Here is a 22,416-nt window from a genome sequence, read left to right on the forward strand (position 1 = left end):
CTTGGCCCAATTTTTGTCTTTTATAACATCCATTGTGTACACAAGATTATTTTCCCTGAGGTTTATTAAGAATTAAGACACTGGAAAACGACACTTTGGGCAGGACTCACTTGCCTGTTCACAAGCTTCTAGTGACATTCCTGGTGACATAATGTGGCCCATAAGGCTGACAAATATGACACAGGATTTATGGGAGACCAGTGTCTCTGCAGTGGCAGCTAAAGACCAGGGGGATGTTGCAAGGCATAAAATGCCTATGTATAGGCAATTAAATCCTGCCCTTTGCAGACAAGGATAGCACAAAGTGTCTTCCTTGAACTGAGCACGTAAAAACTCAATTTAATTTTTAAAGAATTCTTCAAAAATGGTAAAGAATATTTAAGGTAAAAAATGAGAGATCTTTTGGAATACTGCACTGTACAGCTACAGATCTCAGCTAAAGCTTCTTCCTTCCCTTCACCACTCTTCTCCCCAGTAACCTTTTTCAGAGGCTAGAAGTGTCTTTGTTTACTTGATATAGCAAGACAAGGTACAGTAATTTAAAACAGTATTTTACCAACACAAGTCTTGTGAGACTAAAACTTAGAGTGAAATCTTTCTTTTTAATTACTCAACAGTAGCTTTGCTGACAAAACAGCAATTTATATGGCTATGTGACTAATGAAAAAAAGCTTTTTCTGGTAAGAATGGAGAACCAACACTAGGAGTTTGTCATTTCTTGTACTGAGGGAACGGACATAAAGACATAAACCAAAAGTAATTCTTGAGCAGACACATGCCAGAAGGCCTGAGGCAAGCAGAAACCTACTACTACAACAAACCAGAAAGAACAGCGGCATTCCTAAGCCCTGTTTTGCCTTACCCCACTACACAGTCTGACTCGTCAAAGTCCCTAAATAAAGGTTCTTTCCAGTTCCTAAACAAGATGCGTCTGCTTTGGATTTTCAAGAGCATTATTAACATATTTGTTCCAGTGCCTGTATTTGTACTGAACATCAGCTATATTGCTCTGAAAGCTTCCAATTCGATCTCACCAAGTCATGTGCTATGAAAACCTCTGTATCAGGATACTTGGGAGTGGATTCCTGAAGTTCACCAGCAAGGAGGTGGGGTGGTGGTAGGGCAAGCACACAAAATACCATGGTACGAAAATGTTTTTAGGAAGTCTATTTACTATAACTGTCAGGACTGCAAGTACTAAAGGAGAAGCAAACTGAATTCAGAAGTGTCAGGTGACTACATAACGCATGCTGTTGATTTGTCACTTCCAAGACTTGCAACAAACACTTGTTGCGCCTCTTGTCAAGAAAACACTTGAAGAAGTGATCATTTTAAAACTGCATCCTTTTACTCATGAGATCTGTTTTTAGCTCACGCTCTCATCTCTTTGTGCTAACCACTGCCACTTGACTTGCTGCAAAGCAACCACAGGCAGAGTACGTTCAAGAATCCCAGTATGAAGGATGGAATTACATCTGGACATGACCACATGCAAATTGTTTTCTGTCGAAGTGTATTCGGCCACCTCTGGACACCATCATCACCTATGCAACAAATCAACTCCAGCAAACCTTGCTGTGCACATACACTGTTCTCTGAAAGAGCAGGAGAAATGTTTTATACATGGCATGCATCACACAGCCCATTTGAACTTTTTCAGGACTGTGCAACTTCAAAATCTATCTTATTATTGGTAAACAGGGGGCCGTGTGAAGGGGTCAGTATTCCTGCAGACAACAACTGTAAGACGTCCTTCTTAAACAGCTGAAACACCAACACTGACTGGAAGGAAAGGCACTGCTGGAAGACTTCAAATACACTCGTTAAATATGAGAGGGGCACACTTCTGTTAAACAGCTTTCAGTTTCCAAGAATCCTGAGTCAAATGCTTAAAAAAATACACAAAGCAGAATTTGGAAAAAAGTAATATTATTTAACATGTTTTTGAATTAAATATTCCACATAACAAAAGTGTTATTTTCATGTCACCAACTATATTACTTATATACATATGCCAAAGAGTTAACAAAAGAATTGAGAGATGCCCTATCAAAAACAACCGTGATTTCTTGATTCAGCAATCCGAAATAACTAGTTTGGATCATAGACAAAGTATAGACAATATTTACAAAAAAGGGCTTTCTGGATTTGAGAGCAATTATCTTTCAGAAAGTAAATTAAAATCCAGCTCTGTATTATAGTACAATGAATCCACCACTGATCTAGAAGTACTTGCAGCAAAATGAAAAGATGAACTTCCTGCAAATGGGATTAGTATTTACAAAATATACTGATCAGCCACACAGAGGCTCATATAACTTTAAATATATATATACAAGCACACATATATATATCTATATATATGTAACATATAAATAAAACTCAACAGAACAAGGTAAAAATAAGAAAAAAGCTTCTGTCTTTGGAATGTCTAAAAGATGACTATGTTTTTACTCCAGTGTTTCTTTGCTATGAATATACTTAAGAAGTGGCACCTTTCAAAGCATTACTTAGTCAACTAGGTAGTTTTGCCGAAACAATGAGTTCAACAACAACATATGAAAGTAACATGTTCCCAAATTCACAAAGAAAACAATGAGAAATTTACAGATTTGAAATAACCGTTTACAGCACTGGGGAATTTTGTATAATATGGGTGACCTAATGTGCAACCCACTTTCTGACTGCCGCTAACAGAGCATGTTTATTTCCCGAATTTAGTATATGGCTGTGCTTTCCACAGATACTAGGATATGTACCTGCTGATTCAATACAGCAAACATAGAAGAGGATTTCTTTGTAACCTCTTCTAGTTTGAATTTTCTTTAAATAATTATTGCTGAGTTAAAATCTCAGGTATTTTAATGTAAAATCTAACAATGAACTAAACTGCCCCCATGGTTGGAACGGAATTGAACATGTGCCCTCTGAAGAGCTTAACTCAAGAAAAGCCATAAATTTATGGCAATTTATTTTTTTTTTTTCAAATTTTCAAAATAGTTAAAACAGAAATATAGCATTTTCCCATGCCTTGTAAAAACAAAAATCTAATTTATATTGCATGCATCTACTTTGTAACAGTTTCCAAACTCAATTATTTCTTTAAACAAGAGGGAAAAAAGGAAGCTAACATCTTCATAGCTTCCCATGATGTTAAGTTATTCTTCATCTCCTTTAAAAATGGGAATCATTCTACTCTGGTATGAAGTTCCAGTTTATTTTTCAAATAGATATACTGGCTGTGAATTAGAAGATGAAACTGTATACAGTATTACCTGAGTTCATTGATTCACAGACAACTTGCACAGATTAAGTGATGTTTTCCCAATATTCTTAAACAAGCTTAAAAAAAAAGACAATGATTCTTTTAGGCAATTTTTGTAAATAATTAAAAAAAACTATAATATATTATTCTATTGTTAATATTTTCAATGCTTGAAGCTTCAATTGTAAAATCCATCTTTTTCTTCTCTGAAAGCTTGTTTATAGAGAAATTCGAGTCCCCAAAACATTTTTAGTTTTCAGATTTTAAGATGTCATCGAAAAACACTGCCTATACTTTGCCATTCATTTGAAGATTCTTGTACCACTTCTTCTAAATTCAGAGCACGGCTAATATCTTCCCCTTCTTGTTCTTGATTGCTAGCAGGTTCTTGTACAGGACCTTCCAAAAAAAAACAAAATAAAAAAGAAAAGTAAGTATGACTGGACGTGTAGTGTAAGAGAAATGTAAATACTTTGGAATTATTCCTTGGGAGTAAAGGAATCTTGCTTGAAAAGGTACTATACAACTAACTCAGATTCTATAAACACATTACACAGTATTTGAAAAAAAATCACAAAAATATAATCCATTGTTTTCCTATTACAGTTTTTGAACTTCCTACTTTTGCAATATAGAGCTCTGCATAAAAAGTGGGAACCAGAAGTGCTAACCTATCTGTTTCAACCTGCTTTCTGGGTTGTGTTCAACTATTAGCTCATCAGCACTGGTGTTACTGATGCCTAATCCCTCAGTAACTTAGGGCAAGCATTTTGTGCTTTCCTAGTGAACCACGTGGCTTTCTGCACTCACCATTGTTACCATTATGCTACCTACCAGTGTAACCATGAGCCCGTTTCATATGGAGTTTCATATTGCTTTTCTGCGTAAATCCCATTGCGCAGTAATCACATTTGTAAGGCCTCTCTCCTGTGTGCTTTTTCATATGAACTTGAAGAGCGCTCTTCTGGTTAAAAGCCTTTTCACATAGTGTGCACTGAAATGGCCGTTCCCCTAGAAGAGAAAAAATGCATTTACTAAATTCTCATTTCAATATGCCCACTTCAGAATTCAATAGAAATCATTAAGGTGACCTAGAAATTATGTAGACAAATTCCTTGAGTCTCTAGGAATCTAGGAAATTTCTGGAGTGCATTAACGATAACTTATTGAGACAGATGACTGAGAGGTTAGCAAGGGGAGGTGTTTGGCTGGGCTTCATAATCACGAAGAAAGGAGAATTCGTTGGGAACGTGAAGGTCAGGAACATCTTTGGGTGCAGTGATTATCAGATAGTGGCATTCGGGATCCTGAGAGAAGGAAAAAAGGCAAATAGCAGGATCACAATAGCACGAACTAGGAGAGCAAATTTCGGTCTGTTCAGGGATCTACTTGGAATAATTCTGTGATTTCAGCGTTCTTGGGGGGAGAGTAAAGGGATCTTAATAGAAGTATATGAATGTAACGAGTACATTTCTACTGGGATGCTTTTTATTAGGATGCCCCTCCCCCAGGAGGGCTTCATGCTTACACCAATTTATGTTACAGTGACACAAACAATACTCTTAAAATAGGCAGAGGGAAGACAGATTTCAGTGGGGGGCAAGCTGAAGAGAGAAGACTATTGTTCATACAACAAACTAATTTATCTACCAAACAGAATACCAAATAGAATAAGAAAAAAAGAGTAAGAATACATCCCTAGATATTGAAAACAAAGCTTTTTATATATTTCTGTTTTGAATTTTGAGAGAAAAAATGGGCAGACTTGCAAAATACTGCTTCTGGTAACCTGCCAACTGAAGAGGCTTTCACATGTGGTCCAGAAGGATTTTTTTTGGAAGACTGCTCTGATAAATCCATTCAAGAATGTAATAATTATACAGTGTTTCCAACAACACTGCTGAAGGTAACTACATGCAAAGGATCACTTCAAGGAAAACTCGCCAGAAGTTAAGTTCCAGAGCATTACAAATCTTCAATGTAGTGGCAAAATTATGGCTAAAGACCCACCTACTTTGATACTCAGATTTAACAGGTATCAATTGCTTTAAAAGCCAACTTCCTTCCTCCACTGAAAGATCTGCTTTTTCAGAAAAAATGCTGACAGGTTTTCTGGGTGTGTAGCATGCAGCCTGTGTATTTTTTCTATGTGTGGCTTAAGACTATAAATCAGAAAGAGGACTGACATAGAAATGAAAACTGCAGCACAGATGTGTTCTTTGTATTTTTGTTAACAACAATTTCACTAGTTTGAAGTAGAAAATCTGTTTCCTCAGATACCTTTGACTCCAAGTTTTATATTCTACTAAAACAAACAACCTTTTTGGCGCTGTGTAAGGGATTACCACATGACTTTCTGATAGAAGCGCAAGCATCTGCTTTCCTCTAATTTCCACAACATTTCTACAAACTGCCCTTCATTGAGAAGACTTGAATGTACAAGATACTTAAAGGATGTGAGGGAACACTCAAGTTGCACCAGGGATGGTTTAGATTGGATATTAGAAAGAATTTCTTCATGGAAGAGGGTGGTTAGGCATTGGAAGAGGCTTGCTTATGGAAGTGGTGCAATCCCTATCCCTGGAGGTATGAAAGACACGTAGACATGGCACTAGGGGGCATGGCTGATGGTTGGACCTAGTACTCTTGAAGGTCTTTTCCAACCTAGATGAATCTATGATTTTACTCACCGAGACAATGTGATTTTCTTTAGGCCACACAGATTCAGTAGGTATTGCCCGTTAAAAATCGTTAAAAGTGTTTAATTAAGACAGGTATCAGTTTCTCACAGACAAGAATCATCTCTAAGTCTAAACTGATTGGCATTCCTAAGCTTCGATAGGAAAGCCCGTGTATATAAGAGCACCTATCTAAAGACTTATTTGCAGCACATTTCCACTCATTTTTCTTAAGGGATTTTTAAAAGAGTAGTCATTCTTTCAGAAGAGAATGTTATGTTACAGCTGCAAGTCAATCTACAACTTCAAATAACAATAATATAAAAATGAATTCTGCAAGGATTGCTGCAGCTTGTGGGCATTCCCAGCTTACAAACACTCAAGTCCAAGAAATCCCAAAGTATCTGACAGCTTACTGAGTATATTGTAAGTGATTCCAAAATAGGAAGGTTTTTCTTCTATGATTGTGCAGATTTATGAGAAACAGATGCATAAAGGGACTCTGGTCTCTCCACAGCCTTCCTGAAGGACTCTGTGTCTATTACAATGGACAGCATGAGCCAAAGCAGGGAGAAGGGATACTGGCTCCTTCCCTGATTTCAAGCTATTTGGGGGACTCTTAGAATACAACACTCCCTTTTTCTAAAATCTGAATTATTTAAACTAGTTATACAGAAAGCAAATCATCGTGGAATGCTCAAGATGGTTAATCTCATTTGATTGTAACTCCTGGATTTCCCTTCCTGCCTCCAGTATAACCAGAATGTTCCTTTCTACCACTGTAACAAAGAAGCTCTGCTCCCCTTCTTCAGTTTTACCCTCCCACAAAGAAGAGCCACTATTCATCCACAGCTGAAATTCTCTTGGGGTAGGGGGTGGAGGAAAGAGAAGCACGCACAGCCTGCCTGTTAAATCAGAACGCACAGGATCACCAGAGACCTCTAAAATATAACAGCTGTAACAGATCAAATCAAAGCCTCCTCTCACAACCAGATGAGAAACCACCTTCAACCAGGTGTAATCAGCTTTTATAAAGCAGGCTTACACACACCTATATATTATGGGAATAAATACAACTAGCTACAACTGAGCAGTGATAAATGCTGCTAGCTGACAAACTGCTGCAAATGCCCACTACCCCTATCTATCGATGCTTCCCAATGCAGCATCTGTAAACCTGCTCTCAGGACTCCCACATCTAAGGATTTCCTTCATGAAAGGACTCAAACCATAAATTAATCTTAAGTTCATGAATCCTCTCTATCCACCCTCCTATCGTTTCCTGCTAGAGAGATCACAACAGTAGGAGAACAAAATGTGAAAAAAGACAGATTCAGGATCTGCAGCCCCTCTGGCTCTCAGTTGCCTGGCAAATCCTAATAACCCAAAGCTTGTCAAACACTGATGTGTAAATGAGGTGGTGTTTGCAATTACTGTTCCCGTTTTTACCTTTGACAGTATGCAACATATGTGCTGAATTAATCAGCTGAAATGAGGCAAATTCAGTCTTCCAGAACAAATCAAACAATGCACAGAAGGCTGTACATTATATAGGCCTGATCTAATTAATCCAGAAACTTTTTGAATTCTTTAATAATTTTTCTTGAATTCTTTTTTTTCCACAGTAAATCAAGTATCAGACCACATTCATTTACATGCAGACCTCATGATATACTGGCAAAAGCTTTAAAAATGTTTTGAAGATAAAACTGAATGAACAGTCGAGGAACATCCCCTCTCGACATTTGGTACATATGGGTAGAATGCGTGCAGGTATGTGGAGGAAAATTTTAAACAGGGTGAGAAATACAGAGATCACATGCTGACCAGAGACTGGAATAAATAATAAAGGGCTGGGGTTACAGAGACAGGGAAGAGAGAGGAAGGGATAGGGGGAGACAGAGAAAGTGATTGAGAAAGGCTCAAAGTCACTTGAATGGAAGACAAGTAGTTTGTGGTTGGTGCAACGGAGAATGAAGGCATATAAACAAGAATCCAACACAGTACAATGACATCCAGAAAATGAGTTCTGCGAAAAAGCCAGAACATTTCAAATGGATTTGAATTAGGTTGCATTTATCAAAGTCAAAGAAAAGAAAGTTCTAATATTTTGAGATGCACGTAACAAGAGCACGCACAAGACAGCTGGATATGTAGGCAAGCCTTACAGCAGAGATGTAATACTACAAAGTGCAAGACTGAATTTGAGAGTGCAAAGTGAAGATCCATTTAAAAGGTGAAACTCATATTATCCTTCACAAGACAGCCAAGTGATACCAACCAAGGAAATATTACAAGTCTAACAAGATAGCTTGAAGAGATCAGGAACTTTGCTTTAAATCCATGAAGAGAGGCCAAAAGCTAACTGCTAGACAATGTTACCAGGGAAAGAAAAAACTCTGGCTGAGTCACTGAACAAAAGACTAATCTTTTTTGGGTGTCATCTTAAGCTATGGCTTACAGTTAGTCCCCTCCAGCTTAGAAGCAATACAGATAACTTCCCCATTTGTATTTATAACATTTCCAATGTTACCTGTGTGAATGCGACTATGTCTCTCCAGCTGACTTGGTTTAGCGAAAGCTTTTTCACAGGTATCACACTTAAACACCCTAGGCTTCTGGGAACTCAGTGAAGGTCCAGCCTGGTGGGTTTGCATGTGTTCCTAAGCCAGTAGAGAAAAATACAATGTTTTAGAACCATTTAAAAAACCTTCGGTATCTAACACAGATATATATTCAAATATATTCACATTTTGAAGACAAAAGCAGAGGATCTTAGTCATCAACAGACAAGCAGAAGGACAATGGAAGCCTGCAGGATTATTTTTTTTTTCCCTTTAGAAAAGACACTGCATTTTTCTATCATCTCTTTGTAAGACTGAGGCATCAGTAGCTTTACATTCCTGAAAACCTGTCAAGAACTGCATGAACTATTTTTTTTGAATACAGTAGTACTGTCACTAGTTATGTGAAGCAAAATGACAAAGTTACTCAACCAAAGTGCTCTTTGAATACTTTGTTCACTTACAAACATGGATTTAGGGCAATTATACATAGTAAGTTAGCATTGGATTTTCCCCCTCTACAGTATCTATCTCGCCCTCATTTGCCTGATGAATAGACATTTATATTCAGCACCTGAATAAGTATCACTAAAAAAAGTGAAGGCCTCAGAAGAAGACAGTCACAACACATACAGCTGCACTATCAACATGCACACTGAACCACTTAGCAACAAACTGTTGAATTAAAAAACACTAAGGTCTTTACAGGTATGAGAGCAGAATGAATGTATGGCACGTTTTATTACGAAGCATTAATATTTCTAACTTCAGTGGTCTTAACTCCCTAATGCTGAGCCTAGAAAAGGTTTACTTCTAAGAAAACAAGAGATTGGTATAGTGTGTTTTTTTGGTTGTTTTTTGTTTGTTTGTTTTGTTTTTTATCATGACTTCAGGAAAACAATCATCTATATTGTATTCCAAAAACTTTTTGGAATTTTGGAAAATTTCTCCTGAAACATAGGTTACTGAGTTTGACAGCATTCTGAGAGTTTCCCCATGTACCAATAATCTTCTTGTAACACATGCTCACTCCAAGGGGGTGAAGTTCACAACCAGTTTATATTTCCTTAAAATATGATAAAAAATGAGAGGAAATCTCCCAAAAAGCTCTCTGAAGAGCTACTAAATATTAAGACATGGCTTCTGGATCTGGAAATTTCCTGTTATAACTCCTGTGAAGCTGGCAAAATTCTGGGGAAGTTATATGTTTGTTCTGTTCTCAATACACTTCTTCAATCCACTGCCTTTTAGTATCTCTCAGAGATGGGATACTGGCCTGGAGAGACCACTTGTCTACTACAGCCCAATACTCTCTAACAGGAACATTCTATAATCATAATTAAAATATAACTAAAATTTCTGAAACGATTCAGAAGCATCATGTAGTTCATAACCTAGGGATAACAAAGAAAATATCACTACACAGCAACAATATAAGGATATTTTAAAACCAATGCTTCCCCTGCAGATGTGACTTGTGCTCACAAAAGAGAGCACCTAAAAATCAAAGGACAGTGTGAGAAGTATTTCCTATGATTACAAAAGCCTATCTGGAAATCAGGACAAGCAGTGCTGACATAAGTAAGCAAATAAAATAAATGAAAGATTTTTTTGCCACACTATTTGCATGCCAGTCATTCACATTTTTCTTTCTAAGGTCAATATATGCATTAAAATACTCTGCGTTCATTCAGGAAAGTTATCTATCTGTGCAAACATTATCACTTAAACTCTCCCTCTCAGATGTTTATCTCACAGACTATAAACAGAAAGGAAAGGTATAACAGGTATCTTTCATTAGCATGACACAAAGTCCAAACGAAAAGAATGAGGTAACAGACCGATCCCCTGTTATTACCAAATACCTTGAGATGCGTTGCCCGCTTAAAGGCTTTATTGCAGACATGGCAAACGTGTATTCTTTCCTTGCCATGAACTTCTTTACTGTGGTGCATCAACATGGTGGCTGAAGAGAAGGTTTGACTACACTCAAAACACTGGTGCACACGACTTTCTTTTTCTGCTTGACTGCTTTTAGTCACATTAGGAGAAACTGCTGTCACCTATTAAAATGTGTATAACAGTCAAATAATCACATAGGCACACCCAGAACAGCTGTTTATTTTTCAACGGGATCAATTTTTGGAGTACTTGTAAGCAGCTATCAACACAAAGGAAAAACGTAAGTTATATGTAAATATAAACTTGTATTCCATTGCTCAGAAGAATGACCAAATACAGTTCTTTTAAGAAAAAAGATTAGAGTAACTATGCTCAAATTCATTTATGTCTTAAAAACCCAATGTGTTTGGGTATATGATTATTTTCCTATACTTATGTATTCCTGAGCATCTCAGATGATTCTTTTCTTGCCGAACAAAATTCAAAGCCAAAAACATCTCAGACAAAAACAAAACAAACCATGAAGCATGTTGTATTTTTACAGAGGATAAATTTCTCTTTGCTTAGTTTGTTCTTCAAGGACTCTCCCCATTAAGGAAGTAGCTCTAAGCTACCAACGCAAAATTTCAGAAGTACTGAAATCGTAATGAAAAGTTGAGAGGATGTGGGTGGGATTTTGCTGTGTTCTTTTTTGTTTTCTAATCGATGATGGCATTTGCAAAAATTTCATGTTCTTCAAATAAGATAACACAAAACTTGCTCAACTTCGTGGACAGAAAAGAATCTTAAATACAAGAGCTTAAAGAAAAGAAATAAATGAAAATAAACAAAAAATAAAGGAAGTATTACTCCAAGCGGCTTATTGAGGATGAACTGAACCTGAGAAAGATGCACAACACAGTAGAATGTTTTCCATAGTAGAAAGCAGGAATAGTAACCAAATTAGGAGTGATATAATACATACCGAACAGAATGATAAATAACATATACACAAACACATTTAATTATACATGTATGAACATTTCCAACTGGTTGGAACCTCCAAGAAAAAGGCCAAAATGTTGAGAGGTCAGTCAGCAGTCACCAGAAAGACAGAAAATTACTGTTATATTTTGACTGTTACAGCACTGCTACACAGTACTACTACTCTGTCGCTATCCCACTTTGCAGGTGATTTGGGATTGCAGAAGACAACTCTTAACAGTAAAAACAAAGCAAAGGAGACACTGGGTATGGGACATTTACACGTCTTCTTCACCACATCCTCTGACCCCCTTATAGCAGGCTAACTCATTTTTCTTTTGCTGCAGATACAACTGCAAATGTACCTCAGCAGAGCTCACAGGTTCTGGGGCAGAGGCTAGGCCACCCACACCAGTGCTGCTGCGGTGACCCCACGACACTCCTGGGCATGTGCCTTGGAAGGCTGCTGGCTCCAGCACGGCCTGGAGCCTTTGTTGACTTTTTTCAATATGAAAAAGTGTTCTTCACTCAAAATTTAAGCACAATCCGGATGACGACTAGGAAGTTAAAATGAACTTCTTCCCAATGGTAATGACATCAGTCTTCCTGCTTCAGTATACAGAAGAATCATTCTAATACTTTTTATTAATAAAACATCCTTTACCCACAAGAGACAAAGAAATTTATTGCATCTACCTGATATGTTATTTCTTCAGAGTTAGCAGCTGCTGAATGGGGTGTATGGCTCACCAGTATGACTTGCTGTGAACCTGACCCACTTTGGCTAGCAAGACTGGAATCTGTGAGTATAGCAGGGAACTGCTGACCCTGTCAAAGAGGGAAGAAGAACAGAAAAAAATAACAGTAATTACATTTAAACAGTTAATTGCAGTCAAGTGAGTTATTTTTATACCTCAAAACTACTGTTTTTTTTCCTAGAAAAAGACCCTTTCCGGTATCCTGTTTGAACAAATGCTACTGGTTTCTCTCCTCTTCCCCTCTCACCTTAAACCTACCAACTTAAGGGTAACAATGATTGGAAGCCTGTAAAAGCAGACATTCAGTTCAATTTTTCCAAGTCTTGCATCAAGTGCTGCATCTTTCATCCTTCCCTTATCTGTGTCTTTTCAGATCATACTTTCTTTAACCCTATTTTCTGCTTTTCTGCACAGTCTTCCCACAGTATATCCCTTTTTAAAATCTGTTAAATAAATCTACTTCCAAAATACAAGAAATCACAAAGAAAAAAAACAAACAATTAAGATTCACACCACTACTTCTATTTCTTACTATTAAAGACTTTTCTGCCTCCCCAGGAAACACACTAAGTTGATGTACTACCTGTCCATTTATCATGATTCGCGCTACATACACTTTTTGCATAGTAGCCAATACAATTTTCCATTATTTGACTTAACGTCTTATTAATTTAACCTAACAGCAGCTTATTAGTAATCATCAACACTTAACTTTACATTGTTTAAATGATTACAAAGTCTGAAATAAAGCTACATGTTGCTTTGTTACTCTAATGTCAAAAATGACAAATGCGTCACTAGAAACATTTAAGAAGCCTTCACCCAATCTTTCCCCGTCTTTAGCTTTCAGAGACACCACAGAAATCTTACATTATAATAAAAACAAAATTAATGCTATAGCTACTTGAGAGATGATAACCATATTGCACAATTCTTGCATCATGTCTTATCACTCTACCTCTATTAAAGAGGAATTAAACACTTTCCTATTACTTGCTGTGAAAAGAACTAACACAATTACTCTTCAACTCAAAAATCCACAAGGAGGAAGAGAAAAAATTTCCAGATTAAACAATAAAAAGTTTGGGAATAGTAAACTATATTGTTTAGTAAAGAATATGTTGTATAACTAAACTTAACTGAAGGGATGATACATTCTCAAGCTAGCATTCTCAAGGTAAAAGAACTTATTTAGTTCTCCAGAACTTATTTAGTTCTCCAGAACTTAGGACCTCAAGAAAAGGCTACATTCAGGGTCTTCATAATGTGTCCTATTATCACAGGCCAACTATTCTTTCTCAGATTAAATTATTTTTTAATCCTTTTCCACACAGGACTACATAATCAAAATTGGAAGCTATCTTTTGAAGACTGAGGAGAGAAAAAACAGTCTTTGCTAATTTGCCCAGCAGAACAATTCATAAGTTATTACAACAGTGTATGACTTATTTCACATGACAGTAAAGAAAAAAGGTACAGCCTAAATTTAACCAGAAGGAAAAAAATATCACATTTTAAAGCAAGATTATTAATATTTTTTTCAGTATTTATTCTGTATGTACTAAATACTTAGCAGATTTGCTACTATCATTTCTCAAACATTTTTACGGTAACACTCATTCCAACCCTCAAGAAAGTACTATCTACCAGTTCTGCGAATAGGTAAGAACTGATCCAAGAGTACCCACGGGAAATATTCATTACTAGTCTCCCTCTTCATTTAAAGGGGAAAAACACAAAATCTACCATTAGAAGAAATTAAGTTTATGATATTTTTAAATGGTCAGGTTTTGCTCTCTAAAGAATTACTTACAGTAGTCATATATACAACCAGTTTATCAAGAAAACCGATCTCATACAGAATTTCTTTTAAGCAAACTCCTAAATTCCTTCCCTTTAAGACAGTAACATTAGTTTATCTGTCACTTAAGAGAAAACATTTCTTACCTGTGAAGTGATATTAAGTGTAACTGCATCAAGACCACCTGACAACATTCCCTGAGTGTCAGCAAGAGTCAATGTGACACTACCATCTCCTCCAACTCCCGATGAAGACATTACCAAATTCTGTGTAGAAACTGTAGGCTGAGATATGGGTGTTGCTGAAGGAAGGTTTGTTCCACCTGTTGTACTAAGCTCTGGAATATATGTAAAATAGTTTTAAGAAAAATCTGTTACGTAAGCTCTAACTTCAAATTTATTATTTTAATTGAACTTAATCATTTCTATTTCTCTTTTGCCATGCCTTTATGTCTCAAAAGCAAAAAAAATCAGTTAAACTAATCACATGCCAAAACCCATCAGTCAAATAATAAAATTAGAAAAAAATAGTTCTAAATATAACTTGATATATATCACACTGCAAAGCCGTAACTTTGTACGAAGGCATATTCATTGTAAAAAGAACACCTTAAGAAATTTCAGGTTACACATTTCTGTAGTCTGACCACATTCAGAATTGTCAAAGACTACTTTGACTCAAGGTAGTAAGACCAAAATTTTAAACTCCGCAACACAACAATCCCACCCCATTTTCACAACATGGCTGGTAAACCGTAACAGTTAAATAGGCTGGTTTATTATAATCAAACTGTTATAAGATACCTGTATAAAAATAGATTCTTCAACACATGACTAAAGGCCTCACAGCTCTCAGTTTTTAAGTCTCAAAAAAATGAAAAGATGAGACAGAAGGTACAACCCAACTGCCTGTTTATAATTACATAAGAGCATGCCTTAACCTCCAAATTTTACAGAGTATTCTGGAGGTAGGCCTTATTTGTATTTCTTTCTTACTCTGTGGTGTGGATAATTTAAATTGGCACAATGATGTAAGGCTAGTGAGAAAACACACCCAAACCTTGTAGTTCCTGAATTGCAATGTACAAGAACATACTATTCCAGACTCAGTTATCCAGCCTACCATTTAGTTTTTTAACATGGCATTATATTTTTTATTAGAAAATCATTTTATGCGTACCTGGAGCATTTAGTGAAGTGCCCTGAGAAAGAAGCTGGTCATTGCTTATAGTTAAGGTTGCCCCTGTACTCTGGCTGTTGATGGTTGGTGCTGTTAGCCTTAAGCTACTATTCATATCACTGCTTCCAGAATTATGCTGAATAAGATCTTGGCCTAAACAGAAATTAGTCCTGTTATAACTGGAAATATCTCAACATAATTCTACTACTGTACTTTCAACAATAAAAATTGATCATATAAGAGAAATAGAAAATAAAACCAAATTCATTATGCTGAAGTTCAACGTTTTTAATACAGATGTGGTTACGTACGCACATAACCATACATCTAGATACTAACACACAGATAAATACTTGTGCTTATTTAGACAAATTGATCTTTCTTAGATTCAAGTCACCAACTTCATGACCCTATACAACCTCGCAAACTGAAGGCTAATAGTTAAAATATTTTTTTATCTATCATACAGATAATGAATTGCATTGAACATGTTCTCTTTTGGAAAAACATCGGTGTTAGTTTTGTGGAACCATCAGTAGGCACCCAACACACAGAAATTGAAGGCAGATTCTGTCACAGCTGTTGCACAGCTAAACTCCATTTTCCTTAGGTGTGAAAATCCATTGACAATTAAAAAAAAACAGAGGTGAGGAACCATGACACTTTAACATGGACATCATTGCCACAACACTTGAAAACATTAAACACGTTACAGAAAAGAAAAAAGAATAAAAGTAAATAAAAAGAGAGAAGCACTAAGTATTATACTGAACTCCATTAAAGAAATGCAATGATACAATATACAAAGTGTCTTGGGGGGAAGTGGACAACTATTTATGCTGTATAATAGGATCGGTTTCTTAGAGGCAGCAAAGAAAGTTGGCCCAAATGCGTTCAAAGAAAGCCAGTGTATTAGCTGCATATTATAAAGACTGAATAGTATACCTCAAAGAATGATCAGGGTACGTATTAGAAGATGGTTCTACTTTAAATAAATGTAGATCATATAAACTCAACACCTGCCCTGAGCTGCTTGTTCCTTTCCCAGTATCACCCAGGAGTTATACTACATCACATGAGGCGGCAGATTTGGGGAGTACCTTTAAAAGCTAATGTATATAAAAATACACCACAGGAATGCTATGGACAGTGGAAAATATCCTCAAATATTGTATAGCTAGCCTAAGAAATGGAGACCTGGTACCATTAAGAAATCATTAAAAAATACCAACCAGATATTGTAAGAGTGATTTCTTGAGGACTTCCTGATGAGTTTGTAGTAGTAGAACCCGTAGCATGAGCCAAAACTTGGCTCAAACTGGAATTATTTATGGTCAACGTTATCTCATGTTGTCCATTTGAAGATGATACCATACCCTGTGAAGTCATGACTTGAGAGATGTCCTGTGGACCTAAATAGATAGAACAAAAAAAAAATCTATGAAGATCCTATCTTTACAATAGATACAATTTTTAAAACAATTACTACATTTTCTAAATATCTGTATATACAAAAATAAAGCTATGTAGAGGGATATAGATTTATATTTATCTGTATAACTTCTATAGATATCTTATCCATGTGTTTCTAAATTCTTACTATAAAAGATGCAGCCAACGTAAGATTTTAGAACTTGCACTCTAAGGGAGAAATTCTTTCCACTATCAAATTTGCTCCTGTAAAGATTAATATTTTCAAAGTTTTTATACATTTCTAAAGACTATAAATGTTTTTCTATTTTTATTATATAGCTTACATTATGAAAAATATTTAAAATGATAAAATTGTAGAATTTGCTGAATATGCTGCTACAAGAAGTACATGGCTATCTTCTTAAACGAGGTACTAAAAATTCTCAGTGCCATGACTGAAACTATGAAATTCAAAGCATAAGACTAATGACATTGCTTACCACTAGCGTTGGTTGTCAGCACAGACTCTTGCTCAGATAGGGATCCTATTGTCATGTTAGCTGAAGATGTTACTGTAGGCTGTAATGACAGGCCTGATATAGGCTGAATAACCACATTAGCAGGCACTGTGTTTTCTGTTGTCTGTAGGGTGGGATTCTGCGAAGCCATATTGGGATCTCCAGTTAGCTGCTGAGCAAGTAAATTACTCTGCTGTAGAATACTGGGATCAATCTGAAAAGCAAGTTCTCAATCTGATCAATCTGAAGTTAACAAGTATGGGTTACGTGAATATTCATAGCAAACCTAGAATTCAGAAAGGTGCATATAGAGTATGTATATAAACTTCATAATCGAACATTTTGTTTTTTGTGTTTTTTTTTTTTAATGTGTCTATATATGGAAAGTCTCCAAAGCCTACGTGTAAACAGTCTATTTAGCTTCAGCTATATATTCATCCTTCGTGAAAAAGTTTGGGAAATCATTATTATAGTTGCATATAAGCATGCTGGACACTGGGTACCCATTCATTATACTGGCATTCTGTACTGACTTACTGTTGCATTTATGCTTATCACAGTTCTCAGGACTTTCAAAGAAAAAAGGCATGGAGTAGAAGATAAGACTGGTATCAGAAATTACCTACTTTTTCAGCTCCTATGAGTCTGAAAGGTCCCAGCTCATTATCAAACATCTGTTCCCAATATTTAAAATAGACGTTTTATTCTTTAGAGATGACTATTTGGGAACTGGCGGAAACAAAACTAGTCAAAATCAAAGACAACTATATTTTAGAAACTTTTGGAGTAGACAGACTCCAAGCAAGTCAATGCAAATGAAAATGACTTTTTTCCCTGAGCTTGGTGTTGGACCTGATGACCTCCATATGTCTTCTCCAACTTCAAAATGATTCCATGAAACTGATCAAATCTAAACTACTTCATCAAAACTGTTAACATCATTTTAAAATTTAAATATAATAATCTCACTTTCTTTTATATATAGTATTTGTATTGTTCATTATACAACGTCAAAGGGAATTTAAATTCTGAAACCAAGTATTTAAAAACATGCTAAATAATACATGTGTCATGGTAAGGAAAGAAACATTCTCTGTAATCATTTGGGTTGTTTTCAGGGGTGGGGACCGCTGGGTGGAGAGATTTAGCCTAAAATGCTTTTTAAGTGAAAAAGACAAAATGCAATTAAAAGAAAAAGCAGCACTTAAAGCAATCTGACAAAATGCCAGGGGGGTGAAAAACAGAAAGACTGGAGGAGAAAAACAGGAAAACCCCACAACTACTGTCACTATTGTTGAAGTCTTTTAACACTGTACAATTGATATAGCACAGACTGCTAAACACCTCGCTCAAGGGAACTCTTCCAGAAGTATACTCATTAAACTTCCTTCAGTCCTCAAACTGACTCTCCAGAATTAGAGGCAAGAGACTAAAAGCAACCTACCTGTAATGTTATGTTGTTAATACTGGTGGCATCTATTCCAGAGATTTGAACATTTTGTCCAACTAGATTAGCAGCAAGTTGTAATTGTATTCCTTCAAGAGTGGCCAAGCTACCATCTGTCAAGGACACAGTTAAGTCACCTCCAGCTACCAAAGAAAACAGTCATATTACAATGTTTTTCTTTATCATTACTGACCACCTCTTTTAGCTTTTTTATTTTTATAAATGAAATTGCTACAAAACTACACATACACACGTATATATATGAGGAAACAACTTGCGGTTGCGAACTATAAATTCCATATAATTTATAGATAGCTATTACTTAAACACAAGCTGGCATCTTCCAAAACCAAGAACTGCTCCAAAGTAGCTTTGAAAACCTGGAGAAATTTTGTGTAAATTTCATTGGAGAGTATGCCACCCCTAAATACAAGCAACACTTACACAAGGTATGTACACCTGAACATGCAGGGCAAGTCATTGCCACATTTATGCATAGAACAGAAACATTATTCAAGAAGGAATCAAAGGTAAACCTACACACATATGTATGGGTGGAAATAAAGGTACATTAGCATTTGAAAAACAAAATCTTAACAACTTAGAAAACTAATATTAAGTTGAACAGACTGCTGCTACAATGCTCAGAAAAGGTGAAGTCGTCACCTTGTGTTTAACATACCTTTTCCAAACACCTTTAGTACTAAGTCTGATCAACCAGCCTCCTTTGGTTCATGTCTCAAAAATATTTATCTTTGCGTTTCCAAAATCCCTTAATACATAAATAAATCTGCTTTACGAAGTATCCGTGAAATACCTCCTCTGGGCAAAATGCAAATGAGTCATCTTGATTTTAAACCTTTCCTGCCTCTTCCTAGGACTCCTTATTCTGTTCACCCAAGAACTCCAAGCTCCTATTGCTCCTATTTTTCACAAACCAAGCTTGTCAAAAAACATTTACCAGTATATTCTGAACTCTATTTGTTGGTTTCAGACAACAGCTTAGGGTAGCTGATGACTATAGCTAAATACAAGACCAAGACACCACTGCAAAACTGTTTTGCTTCTCTCCTTTTTAAGGAAAGGCAAGAATATTGCCAAAAAGAACACAAGTACTCCTGCTACTTATCTGTGTTTTCTTCCTTTCTACAGTGCAACACCACAGCAGAACTTAAGAGATCTTTCTAAGTGAACTATGACCAGCATACATTTTTCTCTTCATTCTAAAATAAATAGCTATTTATGTCATCACTATGCAGGAAGTTGAATGCTACCTGCTTGGAAGTAGCATTTGGTATAAGTTTCTGAACCCTAGTAGAAAGCAAAGTTCAGTATTTCATTTAAATACCACCAAAAAAGTAACCCGTTTTTACCTGACACAGAAGCAGGCAGAATAGCCTGGCCCACGAGTCCTTGTTGGAGTAAATTTTGATCAAACTGACTCGTCAAAACAGAGTTATTCATGATGAAAACATTTGGGTCTGTTGAAGATGAATTAAGAAGACTGACTGGCTGTAGTCCCTCAGTTGAAGTACGGGCAACAGGCTTCCTAACCTTCTTGGTCTCTGGTTTATAATGACACTGTATGTGGGTTTTTCTGCGCCCAGACGTACGAAACCGTAAGTCACAGTGCGGACATTTGAACGGCTTTGCTCCTGTATGCAGACGCATGTGGACTTTTAGACTTCCTTTTGTAGAAAACGAATTACTGCACACATGACAACTGAAGAGCTTCTGACCTAGAAAAATTTTAAAAAGAGAAAGGTAAGCGATAAAAACTCTAAAAATCAATAGCCCTGTACCAACAAATTAAGAAAACATGGATTCTAAACTAAATTGAACAGAATAAATTTGAAATAACTAGCCACATTCTTTATATTTTTGGGTGCTTTTCAAATGAAAAAAAAATTCAATTAATCTTAATTTTTTCCTAACTTCTGAGACTCAGTTTGTTTCCAATACACTGTGAAAAAAAATCATTCAGAACCCTGATAGGTCACCTGATGCCGCAATTTCATCATTATCTCTCACTTCCTGACATAACAATTCAACCTACTTCAGTTTACTGATTTAGATTACAAAACCCTAACACATTGACATCCCTTTTTGTTCAACAAAATAGTGATTACAAATTGGGATGAAAAATCATACCGGAATGACAAATGCTGAATTAGCACTGTTTCCAAATAAAGTCAAATTAAGCGTACTTTATGGCATCTACAAGATGATTATTGCATCTACAGGATGATGTAATATTGCTGGATATGCAGGTAAAACGTTAACAAGAACTGCTATATATACAGGAAATTAAAAAGCAGTGAAGGCAGAAGTACAATACTGTGTGACTTCAGTTATTCCACGGTAACAGTATACACTATGTCAGGATGAGATGCAGGAAGTAAATATTTAGCCAAAGAACCAAATCTCAGAACCTTCAACAACATAACAAGAGCTGGTTCTATGTATTACAAAGAGTCTCTGTATACTGACTGCAGCACAAAGGCCAACAACATCCGTGAGAATAACATACCTGAAAGGAAGCGTAACAGGAGTGTTTAAAAAATTTTAAAAATCACCTCAAACACTAAGTTTTTGCAGATAGCACAACATTTTTTAAAAGACAATATACCAGACGCTCTGAGGAAAAAAACAGCTTATTACATACTAAAAGACTTTAAACTGATTTTAAACATAAGTCCTAATAACAGAAGAAATGACTAGAAATGTGGATATATTTCAAAAGTCCTCCTGAAGAGAAGAGCAATATTAAATAAAAGTAATAATACAATAAACCAAGAAAATGTATCCAGTGTTAATGGTTAAAAAAATTGCAAGTACATATATACTTTTTCCATGAGCTAAAACTGCTCCAGTGAGGCCGCACCTCAAGTACTGTGTTCAGCTTTGGGCCCGTCACTACAAGAAGGACATCGAGGCACTTGAACATGTCCAGAGAAGGGCTACAAAGCTGGTGAAGGGCCTGGAACACAGGTCCTGTGAGGAGAGGCTGAGGGAATTGGGATTGTTTAGTCTGGAGAAGAGGAAGCTCAGGGGAGACCTTATTGCTCTCTACAGCTACCTGAAAGGAAGGTGTGGGAAGCTGGGGGTTGGCCTCTTCTAACAGGTAGCTAGAGATAGGACTAGAAGAAATGGCCTCAAGTCACAGCAGGGGAGGTTTAGGTTGGAAATTAGGGGACATTTCTTCTCAGAAAGAGTAGTCAGGCATTGGAATGGGTTGCCCAGGGAGGTGGTGGCATCACCGTCCTTGGGGGTGTTCAAGAAAAGGTTGGACCTGGAGCTTAGGGACATGGTTTAGTGGGTGACATTAGTGGTAGGTGGATGGTTGGACCAGATAACCTTGGAGGTCTTTTCCAACCTTAATGATTCCTTCTACTTTATAAGCCTACTGGTATAGGACATGGTAATAATATGGTTTATTCAACATAATGACTCATCTGAGGATGCTGTAAGCACAGAAAGTGTCACCTAGCATTCCCATTCCCCACGTCATAGTGAAATACACCATTTCTTGAAAAATCTTCAAGCTAAAAGAGCCTGTTAAGATAGTTACAAGATTCTCAACAAAGACATTCAAAAATCTTACTGACCTGTGTGTGTTTTAACATGACAATCTAGAGTGGATTTTACAGTGAAACTCTTCCCACATTCTTCACACTTGTACGGCTTCTCTCCAGTATGGATACGAACATGCCTAGTAATTCCAGAATACATGTATTATGTGAATCTATACCTTTTAAGTCAGTTTCTAGGAATATTCTATATCTTACTAATTTTAGATTTTATTGAATACTTAATGAACATTAAGCAGAAGTAGTAAAGAAAATGATTTAAGCACTATTTTTCAAACTGATTTTTATGTTTTTATATACAAGTTCTATTGCAACAAAAATAATCCAAAAACTTAACT

The 22,416-nt window shown here is 36.3% G+C and overlaps 1 protein-coding gene across 5 annotated transcripts in view; it reads right to left on the reverse strand.

Moving 5' to 3' along the window:
- Nucleotides 1-1,912: 1,912 nt before the first annotated feature.
- ZNF236 (zinc finger protein 236) overlaps nt 1,913-22,416 on the reverse strand; it is a 70,146-nt gene continuing 49,642 nt past the window's right edge. For 3 of the 5 annotated variants that reach the window (XM_035318130.1, XM_035318129.1, XM_035318127.1), the window contains 12 exons: nt 22,097-22,200; nt 19,862-20,227; nt 18,486-18,631; nt 17,024-17,255; nt 16,343-16,522; nt 15,111-15,263; nt 14,078-14,268; nt 12,069-12,200; nt 10,373-10,570; nt 8,477-8,606; nt 4,100-4,276; nt 3,528-3,664 (listed from right to left, as the gene is read on the reverse strand). In XM_035318130.1, the coding sequence (XP_035174021.1) occupies nt 3,537-3,664; nt 4,100-4,276; nt 8,477-8,606; nt 10,373-10,570; nt 12,069-12,200; nt 14,078-14,268; nt 15,111-15,263; nt 16,343-16,522; nt 17,024-17,255; nt 18,486-18,631; nt 19,862-20,227; nt 22,097-22,200 (2,137 nt within the window). In that variant the 3' untranslated portion in view covers nt 3,528-3,536. Of the gene's footprint in view, nt 3,665-4,099; nt 4,277-8,476; nt 8,607-10,372; nt 10,571-12,068; nt 12,201-14,077; nt 14,269-15,110; nt 15,264-16,342; nt 16,523-17,023; nt 17,256-18,485; nt 18,632-19,861; nt 20,228-22,096; nt 22,201-22,416 lie in introns of all 5 variants that reach the window. The other 2 variants (XM_035318125.1, XM_035318126.1) reach the window with 2 other exon arrangements.

Source organism: Oxyura jamaicensis, chromosome 2 (assembly GCF_011077185.1).
Source record: "Oxyura jamaicensis isolate SHBP4307 breed ruddy duck chromosome 2, BPBGC_Ojam_1.0, whole genome shotgun sequence".
In the NCBI taxonomy this organism is placed as follows: Eukaryota; Metazoa; Chordata; class Aves; order Anseriformes; family Anatidae; genus Oxyura; species Oxyura jamaicensis.